The 25,230-nt window shown below is 41.6% G+C and overlaps 1 protein-coding gene across 1 annotated transcript in view; it reads left to right on the forward strand.

The window, feature by feature from the left end:
- Positions 1-24,927, forward strand: part of antxr2a (ANTXR cell adhesion molecule 2a) — a 115,716-nt gene extending 90,789 nt beyond the window's left edge. The window contains exon 17 of the mRNA XM_050050888.1: positions 24,174-24,927. Within this exon, the coding sequence (XP_049906845.1) occupies positions 24,174-24,212 (39 nt within the window). The 3' untranslated portion in view covers positions 24,213-24,927. The remainder of the gene's footprint in view (positions 1-24,173) is intronic.
- Positions 24,928-25,230: the final 303 nt, after the last annotated feature.

Genomic DNA, 25,230 nt, shown 5'->3' on the forward strand with positions numbered 1-25,230 from the left:
TTCACTTACGTTTTAACAGGTCTGACGCTACTATGCGCCCCGGCTGTATCTAGGCTAACGGCTAACATGCTAACTATTATTTTTATGTCACTAGTCACTTGAAACAAATTTAGGACGATAGGAGACAGGTTGAAATAAACCGAAATTTCCCTTTAATGTATGTGTGGGAAACCCTGCCCTGATGTGCGATAAGACTGCACACAAAAGGAAAACAGGAGTGATTTGTTGAAATGCCTAAAACAACCTCTATGTTAACCCCACTAAAATCCAGTAGCTGGATTTTGACTTGTCTGTCAGGAGCAAAGTTGGAAGTAGCGTGGTGTATTTATTATTATTAGTGTTGCAAAATCTCTGGGGACAAGGTTGACACTGTAATAGATCATTAGAACCACACGTGCCCAATTTGGCTGCACACTGAGCTGAAAAGCTCAACAGCAACCAGCTCTTCTTCTTTACCAGGCTCTACTCAATACTTTAGTAAAGAGGAAGCAAAGCAATTTTTAAAATATACCCGAGTGTTTACCAATCACAATAACTTGTAGCCACATTCCACAAGTTGCCTCCTTTTGCTGTTCAAACACACGTCTGCACATGAAACGCTGCCATTTGCTCGTAGCAGAATAATGTTTGTCTGTTGATTCCACATTTCCAAAGGGAGAAAAACAAAATCAGACACGTTGGAAAGTGAGAACAGATTTTTTGCGTATATCTGAAAGTAGAAAGTCGAGGTGAGAAAGGCTCCCATCACCTGAGAAATCACATGGCGGCTAGTTGATGTATTAAGTTGACACTGATCTGGAGAGGATCCGAGCGTGATTATTGACAGACAGGAGTACTACTTCCTTCCAGTCGTCCAGGATCACTGTGAGTGCTACATGGAAACGTGAGGGAAGTATGGAGCTTTGACAAGGAGATGTAAACAAAAAGCTTTTGTACTTTCACAGAAAATGTACATTTATTCTTGATTTGGCACAAAGAATCCTAAACCTCAGACAACCTGTCATTTTGCAGGTGCTATAATTTATACAGTTCACTTCATAGCTACATTCCTTCCTCTCCTTGCTTTTAAGGCACACTGATCCTATGGACATACACTCAGAGAATGTTTTTATCTCACATGAATCATGCATAAATACTTCACAATAGTATTTGTTCCAGTTTTTATTCCTAATCCAGCAGTTAGGAGCAGGTGTTGTGCAAGTACAGGATACAAAAGAGTACTGTCCAGGTGTTCTGGAAGATTTCAGTGTCCCAGATGATGTTGTCAAAAGTATACATTTATTGATATAAATTTAAACTGAATATTTGAAACTGTTTCAATACTCATTTTCAGCGATATCAATACATCAGTACCAGCTGCTCTTTCTTGCTCACTCTTATTGTTAATGTTTACTACAGTCATTCAGCTGTTCTCTGCTACCAGCCAAGGAAAGACAATTTGTTGTTGTCATGTTATATTTATCTTTTAATAATTATCTTTCAATGTCCATTTTCCCTGTGGAATCAACCATAGTATCAGTTATCCATATTTTTTATTGTATTGTATCAAAGTTAGAAATCCCAGTATTGTGAAAACACTAGTCCCAAAGACGTGGGAGAAATTCAAATATTATCTGTGTTGCTTCAAAACAATGGATAGGCAGGACATTTAAACAATGACATCATCAAGGCATGTAGATTTTAACGTATTCTCACAGAATGCTTTGTATGATATCCTACGAATTGGCGCCCCACGAATGACTTTACATCCTTAACGTATAGTAACATAATTAACGTATAGTAAAGGAGTTTAGGTTAAGGCAAGTTAAGTTACTGTGGTTAGATCAAGGAAAAGAAACATGGCAAGGATGTACTTTAAAATGACTCAAAGTTCTGAGCATGTGACTTTAGGGGAAAGTCTCGGGGGAATGTCCAGGTTTTTGTGACCAATCTACCACCCCAACCTTCCTCCTTACAAGACCACTGGTCACGTGATTGTAGCCTTCCAAAATATGTGGAATATGTACGAATTTGGGTGGATTACTTTTTGTAGGAAAACATACAATTTATGTGAGAAGCTTGAATAATTTATAATATTTTTTATTGAAAAGTAGGCTAATTTTGCCCATACATAATATTCCAAATAAAATAAGTCAATCAACTGACATGCATAATAATACTGTTTGAAACTTGAAAAATAGATGTTATACTAGCCTACGTTTGTTGGGGCAGCACTTAAACAGAATTTCCTGTGTCCTAATTGAATACACGATCTGAACTTTTGTTTGATGCCCTGTTTCTATGAATTTCTGTCATTTGTTTTGTAAGCACCACAATTGATGAGGGATTTGTGAAGTTGAAGTGAAGTGTTATCAATATGATATCTGCTCATTTCCCTACAAAAACCTAAATAAGATGGCAGGTGGCTGGAGGCTGATCCCTGGGGAGCTGAAAGGTTCTGTTAAATGAACATCACTAATAACAACGTACTGCTGTTAGCAGGTTTTCTGTTAAAAAAGTTTAATTGTACGAAGTAAGCAAGTACTCATACATAATTTAAGTGGTCTCCACTCAAATCCCGATCACACAACTGATAGGTACAGGGTTTATTTATGTGTGTAAGAGAAGTGCATATTTAACAGATTACATGTGGAGTTCCAGTGTTACGTGTTCCAATAGTTGCGATAGTTGGACACAGTGTAATGCTCGATTTATGCTCCACACATCCATTAGGGTTGCAAGTGTCCACGCAGCCAAAGTGACGTCACACCATCGGACATGGCCCTTTGCAGTGGTCCAGTGTGGAGAGTTTGGCCAGTCCGTGCACATCGGACATGTGGATGGGGATGGGCAGAGAAAATGGAGAAATTATGCTGTAGACGTGGGTTTTCGATAAACTGCCCCCTATAGTTTGGCAGAATATCAGTTTGCTGCAAGGAGGAACTCACACAGAGTGTAAAAGATCCTCATCCTCCTTTCTTCATCACTCTTCAGCATCTTCTCATGTCCATGCAGCAAATATAACTGCAGCTTTAGGCCTGTGTATTCTAAAATGAATTATTTTCACTGGACATTATGACCATAGATATAAAGGTGTTGGACTTCAATAGATTTTTCCAGAAAATAATGTTAATATTGTCCAATAATGTCCAGTCTTTCTCAGAGGAATTTGCATCTCCTTTACAATAAAGCATTTAACCATAGAGTGTAAACACTGTCTGCAGTACAAGTTATGAATAAAAGATGGAGGATAAATGCACGCAGTTGGACTTGCACGGAGGATGTCAGTGCACACGCAGTACAGTTTTCTACCCATGGCTTCTAAGCTGGTAAATCTCACCCTCAAACACGACCGCAGTGCCGCAGCTCGACAATTCTCACGAGTTCATTGGTGTGAGCATCTGAGCCCAATGTGAACTCCAGCCCAAATGTGACACACTGGCTCTGGCCATATGCAAGCTTTTCACCCCTCCTCCCTGCACTGATACTGGTGTTGTGAGTACACGAGTCATGACTGTTGGCTGTGGCAACACTCTGACTCACATAACCCCTCACAAAAGATCTGGCCTGGCTCCTTCAGCCCAGGCCAAGCCAGGCCGTCTCTGCGTAAGACTCTAATTGATTTGATGGACTTGTGCGCCGTTCACACCCCTTCCCCAAACAAACAGTCCGCCCAAGATTTGTCTCCATTGAGACAAAGAGGCAGTGCCCGCCCTCCTCTCGCAAAGCAGCACTGTGTGAGCGCCTGAGAGGGCAGCGTCGGCCTGCCAAACTTGTTAGTTTCACTGCTGGGCCTCGGGGAAGGTTTGAGCATGCTGTGTGACGATTCATCATACTGCAAATCAAGACTCCCTCCCCCATTCTTCTACCAACTCCCAGGTCAACCAGAGTTGACTCAAGTTCACAGTCGTCGTTTCCATGATCGTAGCCAAGAGCGTTGACTAAGGATGGTCATGAGAACGGCGGTGCAGCTTCAGAGGGCGGTCCCTTAAAAAAGCAGATGTGTTATTTATATCCAGATTGATTTAGATGTAGCTCACTCCAAGACCTCCGCTAAGCGTGCGGCACCCTGTGGCTTTTTTAAAGATACACTCCCTTATTTTGAACTAACACAGTTTTGTCTCAAAGCATCAACAGTGAGCTCCAAATGGATTTTGGAGAGGTTATTGTGTACTATAAAAATCTAAAACATCAGGAGGGCCTTTTTTTTTTTTTACCAAACAAAGAACAATAACAGCCCCAGGATCGAAACTCAGCAAGTAAAACAGCAACTTAGAGTCCATTTTCAGGTTGTTTTTCTGATTCGAGCTCATAAAAATAACCACAAAGATGAAGCCAATAAGACCAACATGAGAGTGAAATGAAACCACCCAGAAACCAAAACCAGAGGTATGGTCTTGTTGTCAAAATGCAGGCGAGTTCCTATAAAGGGGACTCTGGTACCTGAAAGGCAGTGGACTGAGTCCACAGCTGTCCGGCTGAAGTGAGAATGGCTCCATCAGCTGAGAGGATGGAGGTTAGTGTGTCAGGATAGTAGACATGTTTAGCAGGAAACGATGAGTATAAGAGTCTAACTTAAAATAGAAGTGAGGAAGTAGGGCTATTTTAATCCAAACTAAAGATCTCCAGTCAGCCTGCAGCTATATGCAGAGTTTGCCTCCTTGTTTTGTCACAGCAGCTGCACATAGACTGTAGGAATGAGTCTCTCAGGTTCCCACCATCTAAAGCCCTATTCAGACGTGACTACTACTACCTGTGGACTGCTGGTAACTTGTAATAATTGCAGATGTCGTCTGTGATCTTAATCTAATGGGAATCTGCCATGTCTGTATTTAAAAATTCACCAACCATATTTCGCCAAACACACAGAGGTCATGATAATATTAATCTTAATAATAACATAATATTAGCACTAGCATTTCGGTTGCTGGAGGGTCATCTTGCTCCACAACAGTGAGACATATTTGCAGAAGAAGCAGAATTGAATCAATGAGAAGAGCAAAATCTCAAAAGATGATGTGATGGTTTACGTGACAGTGTGTGGCGGAATCAGTCCTGTGTCTTTAACACTGTACATCATTGCAAGTGGTGCTGTACAGTTTTTGTGTTGTGCAGAGTGAAGTTAAAATGCCTGTGCACATCATATGCAGGGGGATAATGTCAGCAAAGTCCATATCTCCATATATCCGGTGCAAAAATACCCCACAAAACACAGACATGGGGGTCCTGAGGTAATACTAGTCCCTTGCAAAGCTGAACCGAGAACAGCGGACAAAGTTAGCAGCTTCTTTGTGAAGGAAGAGGAACGTTAAGCAGCTGAAGAGCTCGATATTGTTCTGAGGAAAAACAAGATGGCAGCCATCTCTGCCAAGTCAGTCTGCAGCCGATTGTGACACAAAAGTGGACAAGGCACGAAACCTTTTTAGGGTTTCAGGGTTAGAGTTTTTCTGTGGGTAACTTGAATCTGTGTTCTACTGTTTTACAGGCAACATTAGAGTCGCAATACATCTGTCTCCACATGTTGGGGCGACTGTAACAGGCTATGGGGTGTGGGAAACATACCTGTTGAACCTAAATATATTCCGATGGTGCAAAATAAAAATCACACACTTGTAGTAGTTTTCATTAATAAGAGGAGACACCCCAGGGGAGTAGGGTGAAATGTTTTAGGGGAGCCCGTTGAAAGTCAGAGATTCAATTGATTAGTTGGAGACCCCTCAGTTGACTGACATTGCTCCAAATTGAACCCTAACCCGACCAAAACGTCCTCAGATCTTCCTGCGGAGTGAGCATTGTTGACTTTCATGCTACTCTTTGGTGCAAACAGCTGTGGACGTGATGCAGCAGCACAAAGTAGGAGAAACTTTACACTGTAAGACTCCGAGACAACGTTATCGTCTCTCCTCTGCTTGGAAGATGTGAATTTACAGCTCGCAAATAATTAATACGAAACACTTTCTGGCTTTTGTTTGTTATCTAGTGTCGGCATGAAATGTTGTTGCACATTTCCGATCCATCGTTAGCGCCATTAGCTTGTTTAGTGTATTACTAAATGCCACGTCACATTGAATGTCCCGCTGAGACCTGTGAGAATCGTAGAATAATCATTGAAATTTTATGTTATGGAAGCACATCGGCCCAAAATCTCAATATTGACTGGTGCATTATAAAAACCTGGGGTGCCTTGCCTTAAAAATGTTGTGCTCATGTCGTCCTCCAGGCTTATTCTGTCTTATGAAATGTGCAAACATGGAGAGAGGTATGCTAGGATGCAGTCTTGAGGCATAAAGAACATTTAATCAGTAAAGGAAACATGTAAAAGAGAAGACACCCAACAGACATGTATACGCTTTGATCATGTACACAGATGATATGAAGATAATTCAGTTTTGCAAATTTCCATTAGTTTAGTGCAGCAGCAGACATAAAAACTGTGATCTCATCAGTTTATAGTTTGTCTTGTGCATTGATTTATCACGTTACATTGATATTTAATGACTTGTGCTGCCTTTACTCAGTTGTCTGAAGGTGTGTGAGCTCTGTATGTGTGTGTTTGGTAAACTGCCTGTTGTCGGTCCACCCAGTGTGTGTTGCTGCTCATGTCTTCACTGCTCAGGTCACATTAACCCAGTTCTCACAGTTTGTAGCCCATGTTTAAAAAAAAAAACACACACACACACGCACACACACACACACACACACACACACACACAACACCTCCCTGTTGTCAGCGTGGCTTCAGGCTCCTTCACGCTGTTATATTTCCAGCATCGCTGGCCGATGATCACATTATTTACTGCTTGTATTAACATGCGGCTTGATAAGCATATTTTCCTCAGTAGAGCTAACAAGATGCTTTATCACCGAGCCTTTCCACCCGGCGTAGCAGGCCGCCGCCGCTCGCTCCTGTTTCCACCCGCGTAGTTTACTGCCTCGTAAATAACAACTTTTCTCCTGTTGAGATTTAAAGCTGGAGTTTTTGCTGTAAAATCAGATTTAACTTTGAACATGAAGACAGATTTGGGCTGTGAGTTATGAACACAGAACCTTTAGTGTAAGTCAGCTTTGAGCTCTGCTAAATAAGCAGAACAGCTTTGAAATATACGGCACGAGTTAATATTCAAAATGCTTAAAAAAAAATCAAATGTGTAAAGCTAAGGAATTAAAATTGTGTCTTTTACTTGAAACTTGTGCTTTATTAACTTTTAATTTATTTTTTTCTGATGGATCGGTCAAGATACACGCGATATTAAACTAATATTTTTTAAAAGTAATGTAAATTTTAAGATTTTTCACACTGATATCAAAATGTGAGTAAAACTCAGTGGATGTTAACGGCTTGTTTCACATGCACACATTTTCAAATCTCACATTCTGGGTTTAAACCTGGAAAAAAACATCAGTTTATTGCAGAACAAGAATAAATGGGAGTTATCATAATTATCACAAGACAAAATAATTGAGAAGAAAACCTTAAATAACCCAAATGATTCAGACTAATTGATGAAATAATTTAAAAACGACTTGATGTGTTTCAGAAGTAACTTTCCTGTCTGTCAGAGCCGAACACTAATAAGGCAGCTACAGATGTTCATGTCCTGGCAAAGATGAAATAAACCACAATTGTCAGAGAAACTAATAATAACTAATTCATCAACCCGCAACGCAATTATCTCCTTTGTGCCTTTGATTAGACACAATTTCCCATTAATTCTTTTGTTTTACCTTTTCTGTAATTGTAGTTAATCATGTCAACTGCAGGAAAGCGTTGCATGTTTTTGGCAGTGCACGTCGGCGCGTCATTAGCTGCAAATCTGCATCTTTAATTTGTTGATTAACTCTTAAAAGAGAAGCGAGGGTTGTGATCTCTCTCCCACTAATTGCGTCTGAAGGATCAATGATTCAGTAATGATACAAATATGAGATGTTGCTTTTTTAGATTTGGGAAACAGAAAATCGTTTTTGTTTTTTTAAGGAATCACTTGTACAAAAAAAAGATATGAATATTCATTGCAAATCAAATCCAGTGGAACAATTAAAAACTATTTACACACATGAAAGAGAAACACACAAATCACCGTCCTCTTTTTTTTTTTTCTTCTTGCGCTTGCTCCAGATTCATTTCAGGTCAGGGTCGACCCAGACCAGCCTTCCCTTTCACCTCTCGACCGGGCGCATCGCCAAATCCATTTCCTCCTGCATTAGTCTCATCAGGGACTTTAATATGTGCCACCCTGTAGGAGGGGAGCCTCCCTGGCACGTGCACAACACACACACACAAAACACACCGCCCCGTCTTGACAGCTCACTCCAATTACTGGCCCTCCCTGTCGCATGGCCTGCATCTCCGCTAAGAGCAGATCACATGTGACCCCGTCCAGCATGCCGCTGGTGGAGGGGGAAGAGGGGGAACCACGCAGCGAACAGGAGCAGCGACACACACCCACTCGCACATTTACACACACTGGAGGGACACTCTCCAAAAAGCGAGGCCAATCAAAGAGCTCCATTCCAAAAGGAGATCTTCAGCACTTGAAAATATATATCTGCTCACTCTGACAAAAAAACACGACTGGCATCAAAGTAAAGCACATTGCTGCTAATGAGTCATCTTAAAACCTTTGTTTACTAATAGGTTTTTGAAGATTGAATCATCTGTGCTTTTGAAATATTGACAGATGAATTTAAGGCAACAAAGTTTAGACCAAATGGATTTTCAGCATATTTATTTTTGGGAAGAAACAGTTTGTTTTTTGAATGATTAATATTTAAAGGCTGTCTGAGTGAAGATGCAGACAGTACACGCTGCTGCTAGTAAAGGTCCTGTGATAAAAACTGTGTACAATAGTTACAAATGAGACAGTTAGACACGGCTCAGTTTACTGAAAAATTCAAATGATATATTAAATGTTTTGTCACATCAGAAATGAGACTGGAAACCTGAATTTTATTGTAAAGTCTCCAGTAGGGCTGCAACAAACATTGTTTTCATTCTTGATGAATCTAATAGTTGTCTGGTCTAGTAAATGTCACAAAATTGTAAAAATGTCAGTGTTTTCCAAAGCCCAAGATGACGTCCTAAAATGTTTCGTTGACAACTCAAATATATTCAGTTTACTGTCACACAGGAGTAATGAAACCAGAAGATAAAATAAAATAACATTTAAGGAGCTGAAATCAGAGGATTAGAATCAGATTTTCGCAAAATAAAAAAAGAAGTTACCAAAACCAATTATGCGAGTAATTTTTTGATCTATAAAATAGTAAAAAAAAAAATGCGGATCAGTGTTTCCCAAAGCTCAAGATGACATTCTCAAATGTCGACCTTTGTGCACAACCCAAAGATATTCAGTTTACTGTCATAGAGAAGTAAAGAAACCAGAAAATGTTCAGGATTTTGACTCTGTTTTCATAAAAATAAATAAATCAATAAATAAAAATACCAACACTGATATATCGACTTGTTGTTTGCTCAGAAAATATTCACATTTAAGAGCTGAAATCAGAGATTTTTTATTTTATTTTATTGTTTTCTTAAAAAATGACTAAACTGATGAATCAGTTACCAAAGTAGTTGGTGATTAGTTTAATAGTTGACAACTATTGATTAATTGTTGCAGCTCTAGTCTCCAAACAAAGAAATAACCGTCAAACACACTGATTCTGTCCCTGAACTCATCACTTAACATTTTAACAAAAAGGCACCACCGACTCTGTACGTACTTGCTTATATCACATATTTACATATATGCATTTCTTTTACCAGGGGAAGTGTTACCCACTCTAACATGATCTTTGTTGCTCAAGGACAATAAAAAAGCTCCTGCTATATTGACAGTTCACAACAGATGCACAATAAGCATGCCCAAAAATACAGTACTGAAATCTTCTGCAGCAGATAGAAAAGACAAATTACTCTTAGAATTTACTGTAATAACGACCATCAACACATTGTTTCCAGTAGGGTGAGGCCTTTATGTGACTTGATGTTAAGATTTTTCTGAGAAATTCTTGGACGGCAACATCTGATCCAAGCAGATCATTGTTCATAATGTACAGATAGCAATTTTAAGCATGCGATAGTTTTAAAAGATAGGGCAGTGATACTCAACTTATGGTTCGCCGGCCAAAACTGGCCTATGATTGCGTGGCAGGTGGCCTGCTGACCATTTCCTAATTCACAATAAAAAAGAATTGATTCACTCTGGGAATTTTGTAATATATGTAAATAAGGTGCCAGAGTGTGTACAAACCATAGTGAGTTTATAAAAAAAAAAAGGGAGGGATCCCCGGACCCCTGACAGAGCCCTGGTCTGAGCCCTGAATGCCCTTAAATCCTAGAAACGCCCCTGCACACACCTGACCTGTGTGAAACTGCTGCAGCTGGTTTTGCCTTGTTTATTCACTTTATCTAATAAATATTATTTATGTTTGTTTGTTAGCTGTCCCCCGGCCTTGTGTCATTCTGCAGACGTGGCCTCTGGGCAAAGCAAGTTGAGCATCTCGCTAAAGGGGAAACATTTTGCAGTGTGTCTGTGTGACACTGAAATCATGGCTGCTGTTAATACATATTTCATCATCAGTGGAGCTGCATGCATCTAAAAACCCTGAGGTTTCAGCAGCAGCGGGGGCTCATTCCATGTAGCATAAAACAGTTTTATGGCGGAGTATTAGCAGGCAAATATTACACATACTTTATTTAACCAAATACAGGAGCTGTTTGGTTGATGGGCTCGTGGCCTGGAGACATGATGTGAGCTTATGTTTTAAGTGCAGTTCTGAGTGTTTGTGGCGTCTCTCCTGGCCTCTCTGGGAGGACAGTTGTGGCAATGACACGTAATTTAAAAGTACAGATGAGCCCAGTGGCTCTCAGTGGACGCTGATACGCTGTGGCACGCGGAAGAAAAAATTAACAAATGGCCCCCTCTTTATTTTTGGTTTGTGTTTGGAGTCCTTGTTCAGAAGGCTTGCACATGTTGTGTGAGCGTGTTGTACGGCAGATCTGAGCTTTTGGGACACTGAACAGCTGTGTGTCCACTGCACGACTCTTTCCTTTTTTTGGGGGAGTCAGGGTGCTGCTGCAGTTTGCATGTTTTTACCCAAAGTGTGCGACAACTGCGTATCTTACTCGTGTCATCTTTTAGGATTGCAGGCTTTCTACAGTATTTTCTGCTGCCAACTAGCACCTGAGAAACTTTTATCTATATTGTGCTGTTCTGCAGAGTTTTAAAATGTCACGCTACAATTTTCCCAATCTGCCCACCTATCTGCTTTTCCTCTCAGCTCTGAAAGCCGCTCGCATTTTTAGAAACCACACAGAAGGCTAAAATTGGCTCAAACTTAAGGTATCGCGACCCCTCAGAAGTATTTAAACTTTTATCAAAAGAACACTGAGCTCCAAACTGGTTTTCAGGGGCCTCTTAGCACCACTGAAAGCTGTGACTAGTTCTTCCTACAAGCATCTGCTTAGCACTACTAGCTTAAAAAAGAGACACAGGGATGTTTTTGTGAATGCTTTGCACAACAAATGTTAAAATCTGCAGCATGTGGGCATCACGTGGGAAATGGAGGAAAAGATTTGGGCGACAAAAGAAGTCTAAATGTAAGTCTGTCGCCTCACGGGTCGTAAAACAGGCTATCAGCTGGCTTACACGTTGTACAAAAGTACCATTGTACCAGGAGAAGGTGCAGTCTATAAACTGGCTCTTCCTTGACAGACAGTGTCTCAGTCAGTCCATTAGCTGTAAACCCAGTTGTCTGGCTGGAGTGGGTTGACTTGGACAAGGTCTGTCTAACTCACTTCAGCACGTATCAGCCCAAGAACAATCTCTCCTCTGTCTGATCCTCCTGGCACGGCTCCACGCAGATCCTCCCACGATCTCCCTCTCTTATGATTATTTTATCATTTTAAATTCTTTATGCCGCATTGCCGTGGCATCGTCCCCGCTAGAGCAGAGCGGCGCGTTGGCCATACAGTACATTCACACTACAGTTATTTGGACGGCGCTCCGGTGTGGCTCTGTCCCGGTCCCTCGGTTGGATTCTGCTCGTCCATTAGTGCCATCTGTGCCTTCCTGCGCCGTCTGTGAGGGCCCCGTCGACGCCAAAACGATTGGCATTTCTCTGGAACAACCAGAGGGACGGTGCCCAGAGCTTTTAGCTGCCAATGATGTGCACTTACTCTGAGAAAAAAAAAAAAAAAAAGCACAGAGAGGGTGGGGGGGAGTGGAAGCAAGCATGAGGCCCCGGCAGGAAACAGCTGCACCTACAGTACTGCAGCGTCCATGTTCAAGCTTCAAGAGATACCACTTATCCCTGCAACAGCAGACAGCTGATACAGAGTCAAGAGCTGTGTCAGTTTAGACATTCAGCTGGCAGTGTTGTGCACAGTGACGGGGTGCATGAGCAGAAAGGTGCAGGTTGACAGATGCTGCAACAGGAAACAGGAAATAGGAAACAATAAAACCTGCAAAGCACCAGGTCGTCATGCATCAGCAGATTTAATCTGCTCTGCTTTGAAACCAAGCAAACACTCTGATCTTTATTAACTCACATTCTGCAACAGCGAACAACTCGTTGTCACCAATAACACGCTGCTATTGTGACGTGGCCATATGGTTAACCCTTTCACAGACTCCTTTTTCTTGCAACGGCCTTTTGTTGCACAATACCAAGGATACAGACTGGACAATCAGATCAGCTTTGATATATCTTTTAGGCATTTTGCTAATCAGCTGTTCTTAGACTCAGACTACAGGAGTTGCATCAGTTTGCATCCCGCACATTTGGAGACACTTCACAGATGTTCTTCCCTCTAATCTCAAACATGCAACACTACAAGATCTGAAAATCATGGTGCATCATGCATCATGCGTTGTCTTTTCTGGAGGTACGACTTTAACTGTCAATTTAAATGTCTATTAACAGTAGTATGCTAGCTAACATTAGCCTTAAAGGCCCAGTGTGTAGGTCTGGGGGGGATATATTGGCAGACATGGAATGTAATAAAATAAGTGTGTTTTATTGAGTGTAAAATCACCTTAAAATAAGAATGAGCCATTTATGTCTACACTGAGAGCACGTTCTCGTCTATGGAGTCCCCCCATGTGGCACCACCAGTAGCCCAGAACAAACAAACCAAACACTGGCTCTAGATAGGACCATTTGCGTTTTCGCTTCAGCCACCATAGTTAGCAGCCCCTGTGATGAGCATCGTCAGAAAAACACTGATTCCTTTTACGTGAAACTGCTTTATTCAGTGTTTTAACCAGTTTAAATGACTGTTTGCTTTGTAGAGGAGGAGACCTCTGCACATAATTCAGCTCCCGATAAAAACCTGCTGAACCACTGAAGGAATTCTAACCAGGAGAAGTTTCAGCTGGTCGCAATCCTCACTACGAGATGCCACTAAAATCCCCCTAAATCTTACCCGCTTGACTTTGAAGGGCTAAAATGTTTATCGTTACTTGGCAAAACCATCAGCTGCAGACTTCAACTCCTAAATATGAAATGTGTTTGTAATTATCAGGGCAGCATGGTGAGTCTGCGAGCAGTTTAAGAGGTTTAAGACTCGGTACTGACCATGGACTGGATTTCTTTTCCAGGAGGGGTGGATTAGAGATAGTCAAAAATCTTTAGTCTGAGCCTGGGTCAAGCACATGACCTCAAGATGTAGAAATGTGTAGAGGTAAGGAGAGAGATCAGATATCGTGTACACTTTATATCCTGTAGTTCTCTATCCCTGAAAACCTGAAGTCAAGAAGTACTTTAATCTGTTTCAACTAGCACACAGTCTTCCTACAGTTCAGACTGATATGAACAAACAAGAGGAGACATTACCAAACAGAGTGCTGCACCATGAAGCTAACGTTGCTCAAGTCTGATCAACATTGTTTCCAAATGGCCGTTGAAACCTCAGCAAAACAACAAACTGCAGAGACGCTAACACCCGCGCGACGGTTCGGACCAAAGAACTCAACCTTTTTCTTCACCATCAGCTCCTCTTTTCTCCACTCAGTAAAATATTCTCCTGTCTGCAGGAAATGGGAGCCAGCGATGCTCTGACAGTCTGCAGACCATATGCTGCTGCCTGCTAGCATAACTTTTTACTGCAAGCTGTCACTCACTCCCTCTCTGCTCCCTGGGTCAGTCAAGTAGCCACCAGAGCCTGATTTCCCATCAGCCACCACTTTATTCACACTGAGACTCTCTGTTGGAGGCAGTGTTGCTGTTTGAAAGGGATGAGACGTAAATAAGGTGTCAGGGGTTGGATTTTTATATCGTACGGTTTGATGGTAAATTTGTGTTGCTGTTAGCTCAGGTTTTGGATTATGAGGGTTAGTGTTGTGTCTGATTAAATACTAACATCTATGGGTATTACACTGATCTAGCAAAGCACGATCAAGTTTAGTGCTTTACTGTTGCTGTGCACAAAGCCTGCTCCATGAGGAAATAGTTTCCCCAGTTTGTTGTGGAAGAACTTGACTGGTCTGCACAGAGCTCTGACCTCCGCCCCATCCAGCACCTCTGGGATGAGCTGGAACACCGACTGTGAGCCAGACCTTATCAACCAGCATCTGTGTTGGACCTCACTAATGATCTTATGGCTGAATGGGAGCAAATATCTGCAGCCAGGTCCCAAAATCTGGCCTGAAAGCAGAAGAGTGGCGGCTGTCGGAGCAGCACATTAATGCCCATTGGTTTTGGTTGATCACATAAGGGTGTAATGTTTGGGCATACTTATACGTGTTGTTGGTGATGATACAGGTGTATACGTATGAGCGTGGAGGAATTTATAACATGGATATTAAGTATAGAGAGGAAAAACTTCATCCTGAAGGCATGGCTTCTTTTCCAGCATCTTCCAACGTGTCTGCTAAACTTCATAATACAAAATGAGTGTTTTATCGTTTATTAAATGTTGTCCTCCCATGTACCTTATGTGCTTGTATAATCTTTATTCATCCCTTTACAATGAGAAGAACTGCCCGAGTTGTCAGCGAGCATCATGTATTTGGCCGAGTCTCAGGTGGCTCTGATTTCCCAGCAGGCCAGATGGCAGCGCTGTGTGGGCAGTGTGTGTGTGTGGACGAGGGGCTGTGAGAAGAGGGCCAGCAGCCTCGTGGAGGGAGGATTGCTCACACCCTGGCTCTCTCCTCTGTCCCTGTGCAGCTGTGCTTCTCCCTCCAACTTGAACTTTTAATTTGTTCAATATGTGGCAGAGGACACGGAGTAAAACAGAACACATGTCTGGTGGCTGAGGCTCGACAGGCAGGGACTCGAAGAGGGATGATGACACTGTGGAGTCATTTTTTTTAACTTGTAAAAGTCTGCTGCTTCCACTGCAGAGGAGGCTGTTGCTATGATAAAGGAACAGTTCACACTTTTATTGATTCCCTGTACTTAGGGTGGATTGTTTGCCTGATATCGGATAAAATTGTCAACTCATTAGACCCAGTTTCCATCTTCAGTCTGACATTGTGCGCACTTTTTTCCGATGGGGAGGGAGATGCAATTTTCCCTAACGAGTCACTAAAGACCACCATATCTGCCGAACTCTAATGTCATTTTGAGTCCACTCTGATGCGTAGTCATGCTGACATACGGGTTTTTGGGTGGAGCGGGGTGAAGTAAAGCAGACTACGATGTTAGGCGATATTTAGAAGACATGGCGTCTTGACAGCAATGTCTGTTTTGTCTATAGTCGTTGCAATTGTTGTTATTCCTCGTTGTTCCTGGCACACAGCTTGACAACAGCATCCGTAGCGCTCATTGGATCAACTGTTTCTCAACCAAGAAACCATTGTTTCATTTTACGATACCAGACAAATCAGTCAACTTGTTTGAGTGGGCAGATTTCAAAGTTCTGGACCCAGGCCAGTGAATTGCACCATCAGTGATCACTTTAAACTAATTTCAAGGTTCCCAACCTCATGAAATTTCACAATCACATTTTCAGGCCGTCAAAGTCATGGACTTTGGTTGTGTTTAGTGAAATCGTCACAGTTACCTCCGTGGATAAGCTTCTACACAATATAACATAACAGTATGTTTATTTTCTGTAGCTGTGGATGTAACGTTGCTTCAGTGTGCGTTGACGTAAGACAACATTTTATTTACCATCATATACGTTTCCTCGTTTTCTCCCCGCGTTCTGTCTCTTCCTTCATGTGTGCCTGCTTGCTGAAATAATGTTTGAATAGAGTAGAGAATTACGGAAGTGTATAGCATTCACTTGACAAATAAAAAAAGCTGACTTTTTCTGAGTAATTTTTTCACTGTTTTTTGTCGCAATTTTTTTCTGTTTTTTGGTTGTTGTTTGTTTTTTTTGTGGTAATTTTTTTTCTGTTTGTCGTGGTAATTTTTTTTCCTGAACGAGGAGACGAGATACTTCAAAATCTCGCGAGAAGCTCCCACCTGGCACCTGCAAGTGACTGGTGCCTGCGTAAAGTCGACCAACTAATGATAACACCAAAACAAAGTAAAACTGGATTAAACTAAACAAGCGGGTCATGTTTGCTTCCATTATATCGAGCTATCAAGTAAGGAATGAAAGCATCTGTTGTTCTATTGCTCTCTTAACTCTGAAAAAAAAAACTCAGAAAAACAGAAAAAAATTACTCAATAAAACAGATTTTTTTTTTTTTTTTGGTCAAGTGAATGCAATACGCTTCTGTAGAGAATAGAGAAATGTTGTCCATGAAAATATATGGGAACCTTGTAATTTTTAAACGATTAAACCAGATTAATTTCAACAGTTTAAATTAAACTCTGGATTATTAAAACTCAAGTTAAAACCACCATGATTACCATATTGCCAGGATGAATGAGCTCCAGGTCAAAATAGTCACTGACAAAAACCCATAAATGGCACTATGTCATGACATGACACCATTTCATTACAAATTTTTGGGTCATGTTTGTAACTATACTTTATAAGGTTTGGTGATGTGGTCCACCAGGAGAGATTTGGCAATACTGTTTATACCGCGGGAGCTATTGGAGGCACAGTATGTAGCAAATCAGGGCTGGATTCTTGCATCATTTCATCTTCGCATGATCTCGATCATCCAGCTGCCTCAAGGTATGATGATTTGGGCAGACGTGGAGGAGAGTGAAGTTGTAATACAGAAACCCGTAACACTTGAAATTGTTGTATCCTGGAACCTTAAAGCTTCCATTTTAACATAATTTTCACTGTTTTGAGTCATCTTGAAGCCAAGTGTTTGTACGGAAGTTTTAAATAAAAGAAGAAAATACTCAAATAATGAGCACAGTAAAGATATATTTAGCTATTTCTTAATTGAATTTACAGAACAATTACTGTCGCATGACATCTTTTACTGTGATATAAAATGACACATCCAAGAATAGAAGATTGTGGTCATACCGTCCACCTTTAACACTTCACAAATGTAATGGATACATGGGGAGACAGAGAGGGACTATGTGCAGAAATATGGTTAACGTCTTAGCCCCTTAGCCACTGCGGAAAAAAGTCTTGTTATCGAGCTAATGAACTTTTGGATCTTTTTTTGGAAGACAAAGAAAGAATTAAACCAGAATGTAGAAGCACGCCTATGACTAGCACACTCCCATTTTTAATGGCATGTCCCAACCTTTCCATCAGCCTCTATGACACACAGATGTTAAGTTATTCTTCCCCAGGAACTTGCTCATTTCATTGTGTCCATCTCCAAAATGCAGCCATGAAGTTAAATGATCTCAACTGTTAGTTTGAGTTAAATAGAGATCCATGTTGAAACTGAAGTTTAAAGGTTCAGAGCAACTTGGTGCATCACATCCTTAGTAGCTTAAAACTGCCCAAAATCAACAACGAAGATTGTGTGTTCCTGGTAGTTTAACAGACAAGAATTCAATGCTTTGCGTTGGGGAAATCCTCCTTAAGATAGGTAATGTGTTAAAAAGTGATGTGCCGGATTTTACCTTACACATTTAGCAATGATACTCTGTCATTACCAGAACGTTCCTTGAGATTTCTGCAACCTGATAGAACCTTTTCCAAACCTTTTCCAGTGGAAGTGTAGCAGCAGAACACTGTTTGTAGTTGATGCAGTGAAAAGTGGAGCATCCACAGTACAGCAGCTATATGATGCAGTTTGGACTTGCTGTTGAGCTCATTAACATTTTGTCAGAACAACAGACACGTGTTGGAATAATGTGACGAGTGTTGCAGTCGTCCTGTTGCTGTTGGATTAAGTAAGCCCTAGATTAACTAAGATACTGTATAGGCTGCAAAGCTCTAATGTGGAAAAAAGTCTCTGTTCTGGTAATAAAATCTTTCAAAGCCCGTAGCTTATCACTGCAAAATAAGCATCTTGCAACTGGATTACAACTCTCATGCTTGCAAGTGTTTTCACACTACAGTCCAGATGGGAGATTCGTTCTGTAACCTAAATGGATGCCTTCTTTCCTGCGTCTTTTTTTTGTTGTTTTGTTTTTGATATTGTTAATGTGATAAACTATACAATCAATTAATACGACAAGCCAATACAAATATTTGGAAGGGAGCTAACTCGCCATCAGCTGTGTTTATTTCCTTTCATTTGCCTCCCAAAATTTGTTGTGGAGACTTATTTCAAACTGAGAGAAGACAAACACATGGCAACTTAAGTTTTCAGATGTAGATTTGTTGGACTAATAGATTATTGAAGATTTCTAGATTATTTTCTGAACTGTGGAAGAAAATGTGCAGTGGAACATGAGTGTTACTTCATGGCCTGACTCGTGCTCTGGATCAGATCCTACAAGATGACTAAATGACCTACAAGTGTTGTGATTTTAAGTTGAAGTGACAGTTTGGGCAGCATCCATCATGGAGCTGCAGATTCAGTACCTGCACACAATGGCTGGATTCAGCTGCAAATAAAAATATGACTTTCCATTTCTTTGGTGCGTTGGAGGACGTGTCCGGTTGCAACCTTCAGCTGTGCCCGCTCATTTAAAGCTTCATGCACTCTGAGGATGTTAGAAACATTTCAAACGTCATACTCTCAACTGTATCCATGTCAGTAACAGCGACGTTGTTTACTCTGGGTCATTTCTTGGAATGATTGTTTGCAGATGTGGTCGTTATGCAGGTGCACTCAGCGGGAGCAGCGAAGTTTGGACATGATTGTGGTGTACACAATTATTATAAAAACCATTAAGCTCGCCAGCATTTCCTGTGGTTGCATGACGTCTTCTGAAATGTTTACACAACCTTCCAGCTTTTGTTGACTCAAGTGATCTTTTCCCCAAGTCTGACACTGAGGTCAGGAAATTGGAAAGTGGACCTCACACCTTAAACATCTCCTGTTTTGGGGCATTTGAAATCGTCACCTATCCAGAATATTATGCAGAATAAAGGAAATGAAAGTAAGGAGCCATATTTAATTCATCTTGCTATAGGTCTGAAAACCCCACCCAGCCTCGTGCACACTGTATGCATGTTTGACTCAAATCTTCAGCTACTAGAACGAGAAATATTCCTCTGATCGTCAGTATCGTCCCAGAAACTTTCCCAGAAAGACCGTGATAATTATTATTTACAGTATTTGTGTATCAGAAGACATAAAATGTCCCAGAGTTTGGTGTGAGCTCTGAGTCTCTGCTGTACTGTCTGTCTCTCTGAGCTCCTCAGAGAGTCGCAGCTCTGGGGGACTCAAGCTGCTCAGGGTGCGAACACTGCGAGAGATGAGAATGGAAATCAAACGCACACACACACACACACACTCACTCAGTCACACTCTCTCTCCACTTCACTTCTGGAGCTCTGCCTCAAGTTACAAGCCAACAGTCCAAGTGACAAACATGTTGTCTGAGGACTGGGCAAACGTGGACCTCTGCAGCTCCTGTCAACACGCAGCGAGGGCCCGCTAACAAGACTTCAGTGGAGGTGGCTAAACTCCGGTCAGATAGTGGTGTAGTCGGCGACATGCAGCGTTGGGACTTTGGAGGATTATTTTAGGTGCTGAGATTATTGACGACATGAGATTCAACAATTTTACAGAAGACTGAAATATAAAGTGCAGGAATTTTGTCGCTTTTGGCAACAGTGGAGCTCTTTGTTGTGTTTTTAGTTCTTTTAAAAATGGTCTTACTGAAAGTATTATTCATCACAGTTGCAATGTGCAGTCAGTGAGTTAATGAGAGCATCAATCAGGAGCTTTAACTATTGATTGTTTTAAAAGTTTAACTATTAAACTGCAGAATATTTTTACAGCATGTTCGAGCTTTTTCGATGTCACACTTTGCAGCTTTTTTGCGCCTCATTTTTTAGTTCACTAAATCTTTTTTTTTACAATGAATATTTATAATGTTTCTGACATTTTCAGACTAAAAATAATATGATTATGATCATAACAGAGCAATAAGAAAGATTAACATTAGTTTAAGCACCGATTTTTCATATCTTTGCTGCAAACTGTCATGTTGTGTGTTGGACCTCTCAGATACATCAACAATAAGTGTTGTTATAATCAGTTTAGTTTGATATCAGGGTTCAATATATTTCCATTAGTTTCAGTAGAAGGCCAGTGGAGTGTCTGTAATGAACCGTATTTATCACAGTCTTGATTTGGAAGTGGCCGCCTCCCTCTGACCCCCCGCCTCACCCCCTCCTCTTGTCTCTTCACCTCTCCGTCTCTCCACCTGACTCATCCACCCGTCTATCTGCCGTCACGCTCCCGTCCGTCTGATGAGATTTCACTGACATTCCATGCTGACATATTCAGACTATTGTTCTGCCGCTCCGGGTGGCACAGGTGGGCCTCCATCTCTCCAACATGGCCCAGTTACAAGGCGGCGCTCCCTGCCAAGTCAGGCCCCGCTCATCCGGGAACAGGGGAGCTGGAATGGGTTTGACCGTATTGTGCTGCACCTGCTTCGCCCTCGCACCAGATCCCCCTGCTTCGCCTGCCATTCTGCCGCCGCAGAGAGCACTTCTTCCCTCACCGAGCCCCCCGCGCCGTAAAACCCGTAAAATCCACTGAACTTAGCCGCTCTGATGGCCGCGGCCAAAACAGCATCTGATGTGCCTTATTTGTTGACTGTGTGAGATTAGTTGCAGAGGGTACACGTCGAGGGGCTTACCATGCAGAGATGGAGCGAAGCCCCCACCCCTCCATCAAACACCCACCAGCCCTGCCAAATAATGAGAAATGGAAGATTCTCCAGCTTGTCTAAAGCCCTCGTCACAGTCGGTCCGTGCACACTTCTGCTCCCGAGCCAGACTGTAGTGCAGATACTGTAAGAGCTCCCACACCAGAGGAACTGGCTGCTGACTTCTGCATTCACTCTGCAGCTCAGGCGCCAGTGCCTTCATCATTTCTGTCCATAATACCTCAATGGGGGCATCCACCTGGACTGTGTGAGGCCTGTGTGTGCAGGGATGTGCCTTTGTGCAGAGATGTGCGGCTCAAATCTGTGCACATTTTCATGCAGATTCAGATCAGGTCTTTTTAAAATCGGATTCTGTACTAATTAGGGCTAGTGTTTGAAATTGAAATTGTCGTTTTGTCCCTCAACGCTAATGCAACTTGGGCTGTGATGGATTAAAGACATTTTTAGTCGACTAATAATGACAAATCATCTTCTCCAGTCTGATTCTCCCTCTGCACATGAGCGTAGTCATGCACAATGATCCTGTGAAGCGTATTAAGCACCAAAGCATGCAGTACTGGTGAATATTGTTGTTTAAGAGCTGTGACTATCTGTATACTTTTCCAGTAGTGACTAATGACCAACACTCATCCCTTAGAAAGTCTTAAAACGTCTTCGTCACCCAGTCTATAAATACTTATTAAGTGTGTAGCTGGCTGCGAGGGGCCAGCCATAAATGGAGCAACATATTTAAAGTCACTTGTCGGGACAAGAATGAGAAATCCGGAGTGTGTGGACACATTATTTTTAGGGCTTCAGCGGATGCATCCTGGTGCTGTGATAGCAAAGCAAAACTATTTTATGGTGATGTTCTCACTGTGACAGGGTCTGCATTATTACTATGACAACCGAAGTAGTACTATCAGCACACGGCGTGTCTGTGGAGATCAGGCTCAGACAATGAGAACTAATCAGTGTGGAAATCCAGAGAGCAGGAGGCACAGTGTGTGAGAGGAGACACAGAGAGAGAAATCAGGTTCAGGTCAGAAATCAGACGACACAATTACATGTGCAGGATTCAGTTGTTTCACTGTACACACAGTTGGTCAGTAATCGCAGTGCTCGCCTTCCTCGTCCCTATTTTTGAGACAAGATTGTCGTATTTTTAGCGTGTTAAAGGACCCTGTTTTTGTGATATGACGCTGCAGCTTGATCTCGTTTTGGCCAGTGCGTTTGGACAGTGACACAGTGAGAGGACAGGCTTTGTAAAGCGAGCACACATTTATTGTTGTTTTTTTTTCTTATTGGATTTCGTATGTTTTGAGCTGTGAAAGTTATCGTATTCAGACTGATTTATTTCAGTTTCAGTGGAACTTTGGATTGTTTTATTTTGGCTGCAAGGACGCACCGCTGCGAGTCATGATCCTCTTTCATCCTGGCACAGTATTCCAAAGGGACACTGTCTCTGTCCGTAGTCTGTATCATGGACATGTCCGCTTACAAAGCACAAGGTAGACATTCAGTTATGAGTCTACATGACCAAGAAAACAGGGCTTTCAAGCAGAGACGTTGCTCGTTTAATTCCCCCACTTGTCTTGTGCTGTGTAATTTTGTTCTTTTCATGTTGCACACTTATATAAATTAAAAAATGAAGAGGAAGAAGAAACGTTGCTCTGTCACAGTAACCTTGTATCTTGAACCCTTTACCCTGCATGGTGGCTCATAGGGTCACACTCTGAGCTAGAAGGTCCTCATTTCAAAGCTAATTTGGGGGCTTTTATTTTCGAGTTTCTGCCCATGATTGTGTGGCTTTCCTCTCAAGCCAAAGGACATTCTTGTTGCATATTAAAGGGTCAGTTCACCCAAATTACAAGAGAAGATTATCTCACTTTTCACTTGTGATTTTAAACTTTTAAGGATCTTCTGTCAGACGTAAGAACACACTTTATTTATGGGAAAACATGTTGCTGCAACACAAACAAAACCCCATTCACTGTCACTGTGTTGGTCGCCTGCATGGACAGATATGACTAGTAAACGTGGGTCTGTATCCTTCAGGAATTCCTCTGCTGTTGCTGTTGAGCAGTCCTCGGTGTCCTCAGCTCTGATGCCGCTCTCTGCCTCCAAACATTTCTAACTCGTACACATGTTGTGAGCAGGTTACAGTGAGCACATGTAAACACGCAGACAGAGACGGAGGGAGATGATGAAGAGGTGCAGAGAGTCAGAGCCGTGTGTGTGTGTGTGTGTGTGTGTGTGTGTGAGTGTGAGGTTGGAGGCCCCGCTGGCTGCTGGGGATTCGCTGTGCGAGAGCTCCCTCTTGGTGCCAGTCGGCCTACTGTTGGTGAGCAGGCTGCTGATGCTGCTGCTGCACCGAGAGGCTCAGACAGCTGCCTACACACACACACCAAACACACACACACACATAAATACACATGTTGGGTGAGACCATGCACAGGGAGACTAAAGTGAGATGTCTTTTTTTTATTTGTCAGTATTTGTCAGAAAGGTGGTGAGGACACAGGACCAAGTATCAGATGATACTTCATTTGATTTATTAAAATATAATTTCTAACATTGGAGTTTAAATTAACTTTATTTATCCTGAAGTAAAACATGCTCTCCGTATATTTTATATGTGCTATTTCTGAATGACCTCCTATTATTATTAGTATCAATATTATTATGATGCTGTGTCTATTGAATATTACCTCTTTCATCTTTGTTTTCTTGGTTTGTTTCACTTGTGTTAAAATATATTAAATTAAATATTATTTATAAATACATACATATTTAACTTTTATCTTAATCCGTACTGTTGTGGATTTTTTATATTTTTTATTTATTTTATTAATTATTTATTTTGATCTATTTATCTTTTATCAAAGAGTCCAGTATCAAATCATGATTGCACTTTTTATGTTAATTAAATTATATGTAAATAATTAAAGATAATAATTTGAAATATTAGCAAATATAAAAAAAACGAAGTCTTAATTGCTTTATATGAATAACTGTGTACAAATAAAATATAAAGTGGTTTTTAATTATAAAGTTGTAATCGTCTGTCTCTCTCTGTCTGTGTGTTTCAGGGTCGGTGTATTAATTTCAGCCGTGTGCCGCATCAGTAGAAGAGAAGAACTACTGTGTGAAAACCAACATGTGCTGATCGCTGTGGACACCAGAAGAATTTCAGGTTTTTTGTTTTTTGTTTGGAAGATCTTTAGTCCTGCAGCTGAAACCACTATCTGTTCACTTTGCTCTACTCTGTGCACAAAGTTTCCTTCCTGGTTTTCTGCTCTTTAAACCTCTGCAGCACACAAGGTGAAATGTTAATACTGATTTTTGTTCATTAAGTTATTTACTACCTTTTTCTGCTACCAAATATTTTTATAAATTAAGAGGAAAAATAAAGAAACAAGCACAAGGCGCCCCTGAACTCAGCACTCAGACTCGGTTAGCTTTTCGTGCGCACCAAAGGCTTAACATATTCTGACCATATTGTGCCTTCTGTGAAAAACCTAATTTCATGGACACAGACGGAAGCTATCTAAAGAAAAAAAAAAACTGGAGAAAGGGGCTGTTTGCCTTTGGCGTGGAAGTCGGAATAATCCCAGTGGGCCTCACAAGTGCAGAAGTCCGTTGCCTTTTGGCAATGTCTCATCACGAATCCTCTCCAACTTCAGCAGTGCTGGATGCCTGGCGGCTGCCCTTTGACTGGCTGATCTTGTCATTTTAACACTGAGAAGTGCACACGCATGACAAATTGTAGACAGGATGCCCCAAGGTATTGGAACGCACCAAGACTTTGCCCTGTAGTTTTTCGTTGTTTTTTTTTTTTTTTTTCCTAAGACACCTTCCTTTCATTATGCGCTCGGGACAAGAAAATTAATAGAGCGTTATTCGACCGCAGGACAGCCTCCTGACCGGGGTGATCTCCAGCTAGGTTTGAGGGATTGATGCCTTTAAGACCTTGACATGGCGCTTGGTGTTTTTTGCCCCTGTTTTCCGTGCAGTCTGCTCTCTGCTCAGCAAGGCGTAGCACATCACAGCCCATAAACAGGCCTATCAGTTAAGACTTTTAAGATATAGATACAGCTGCCTCGACACTCCTCTGCCCACCGTCTCAATCCTCCGAGGGCTTCCCGG

The sequence above is a fragment of the Epinephelus moara genome, chromosome 8 (assembly GCF_006386435.1).
Source record: "Epinephelus moara isolate mb chromosome 8, YSFRI_EMoa_1.0, whole genome shotgun sequence".
In the NCBI taxonomy this organism is placed as follows: Eukaryota; Metazoa; Chordata; class Actinopteri; order Perciformes; family Serranidae; genus Epinephelus; species Epinephelus moara.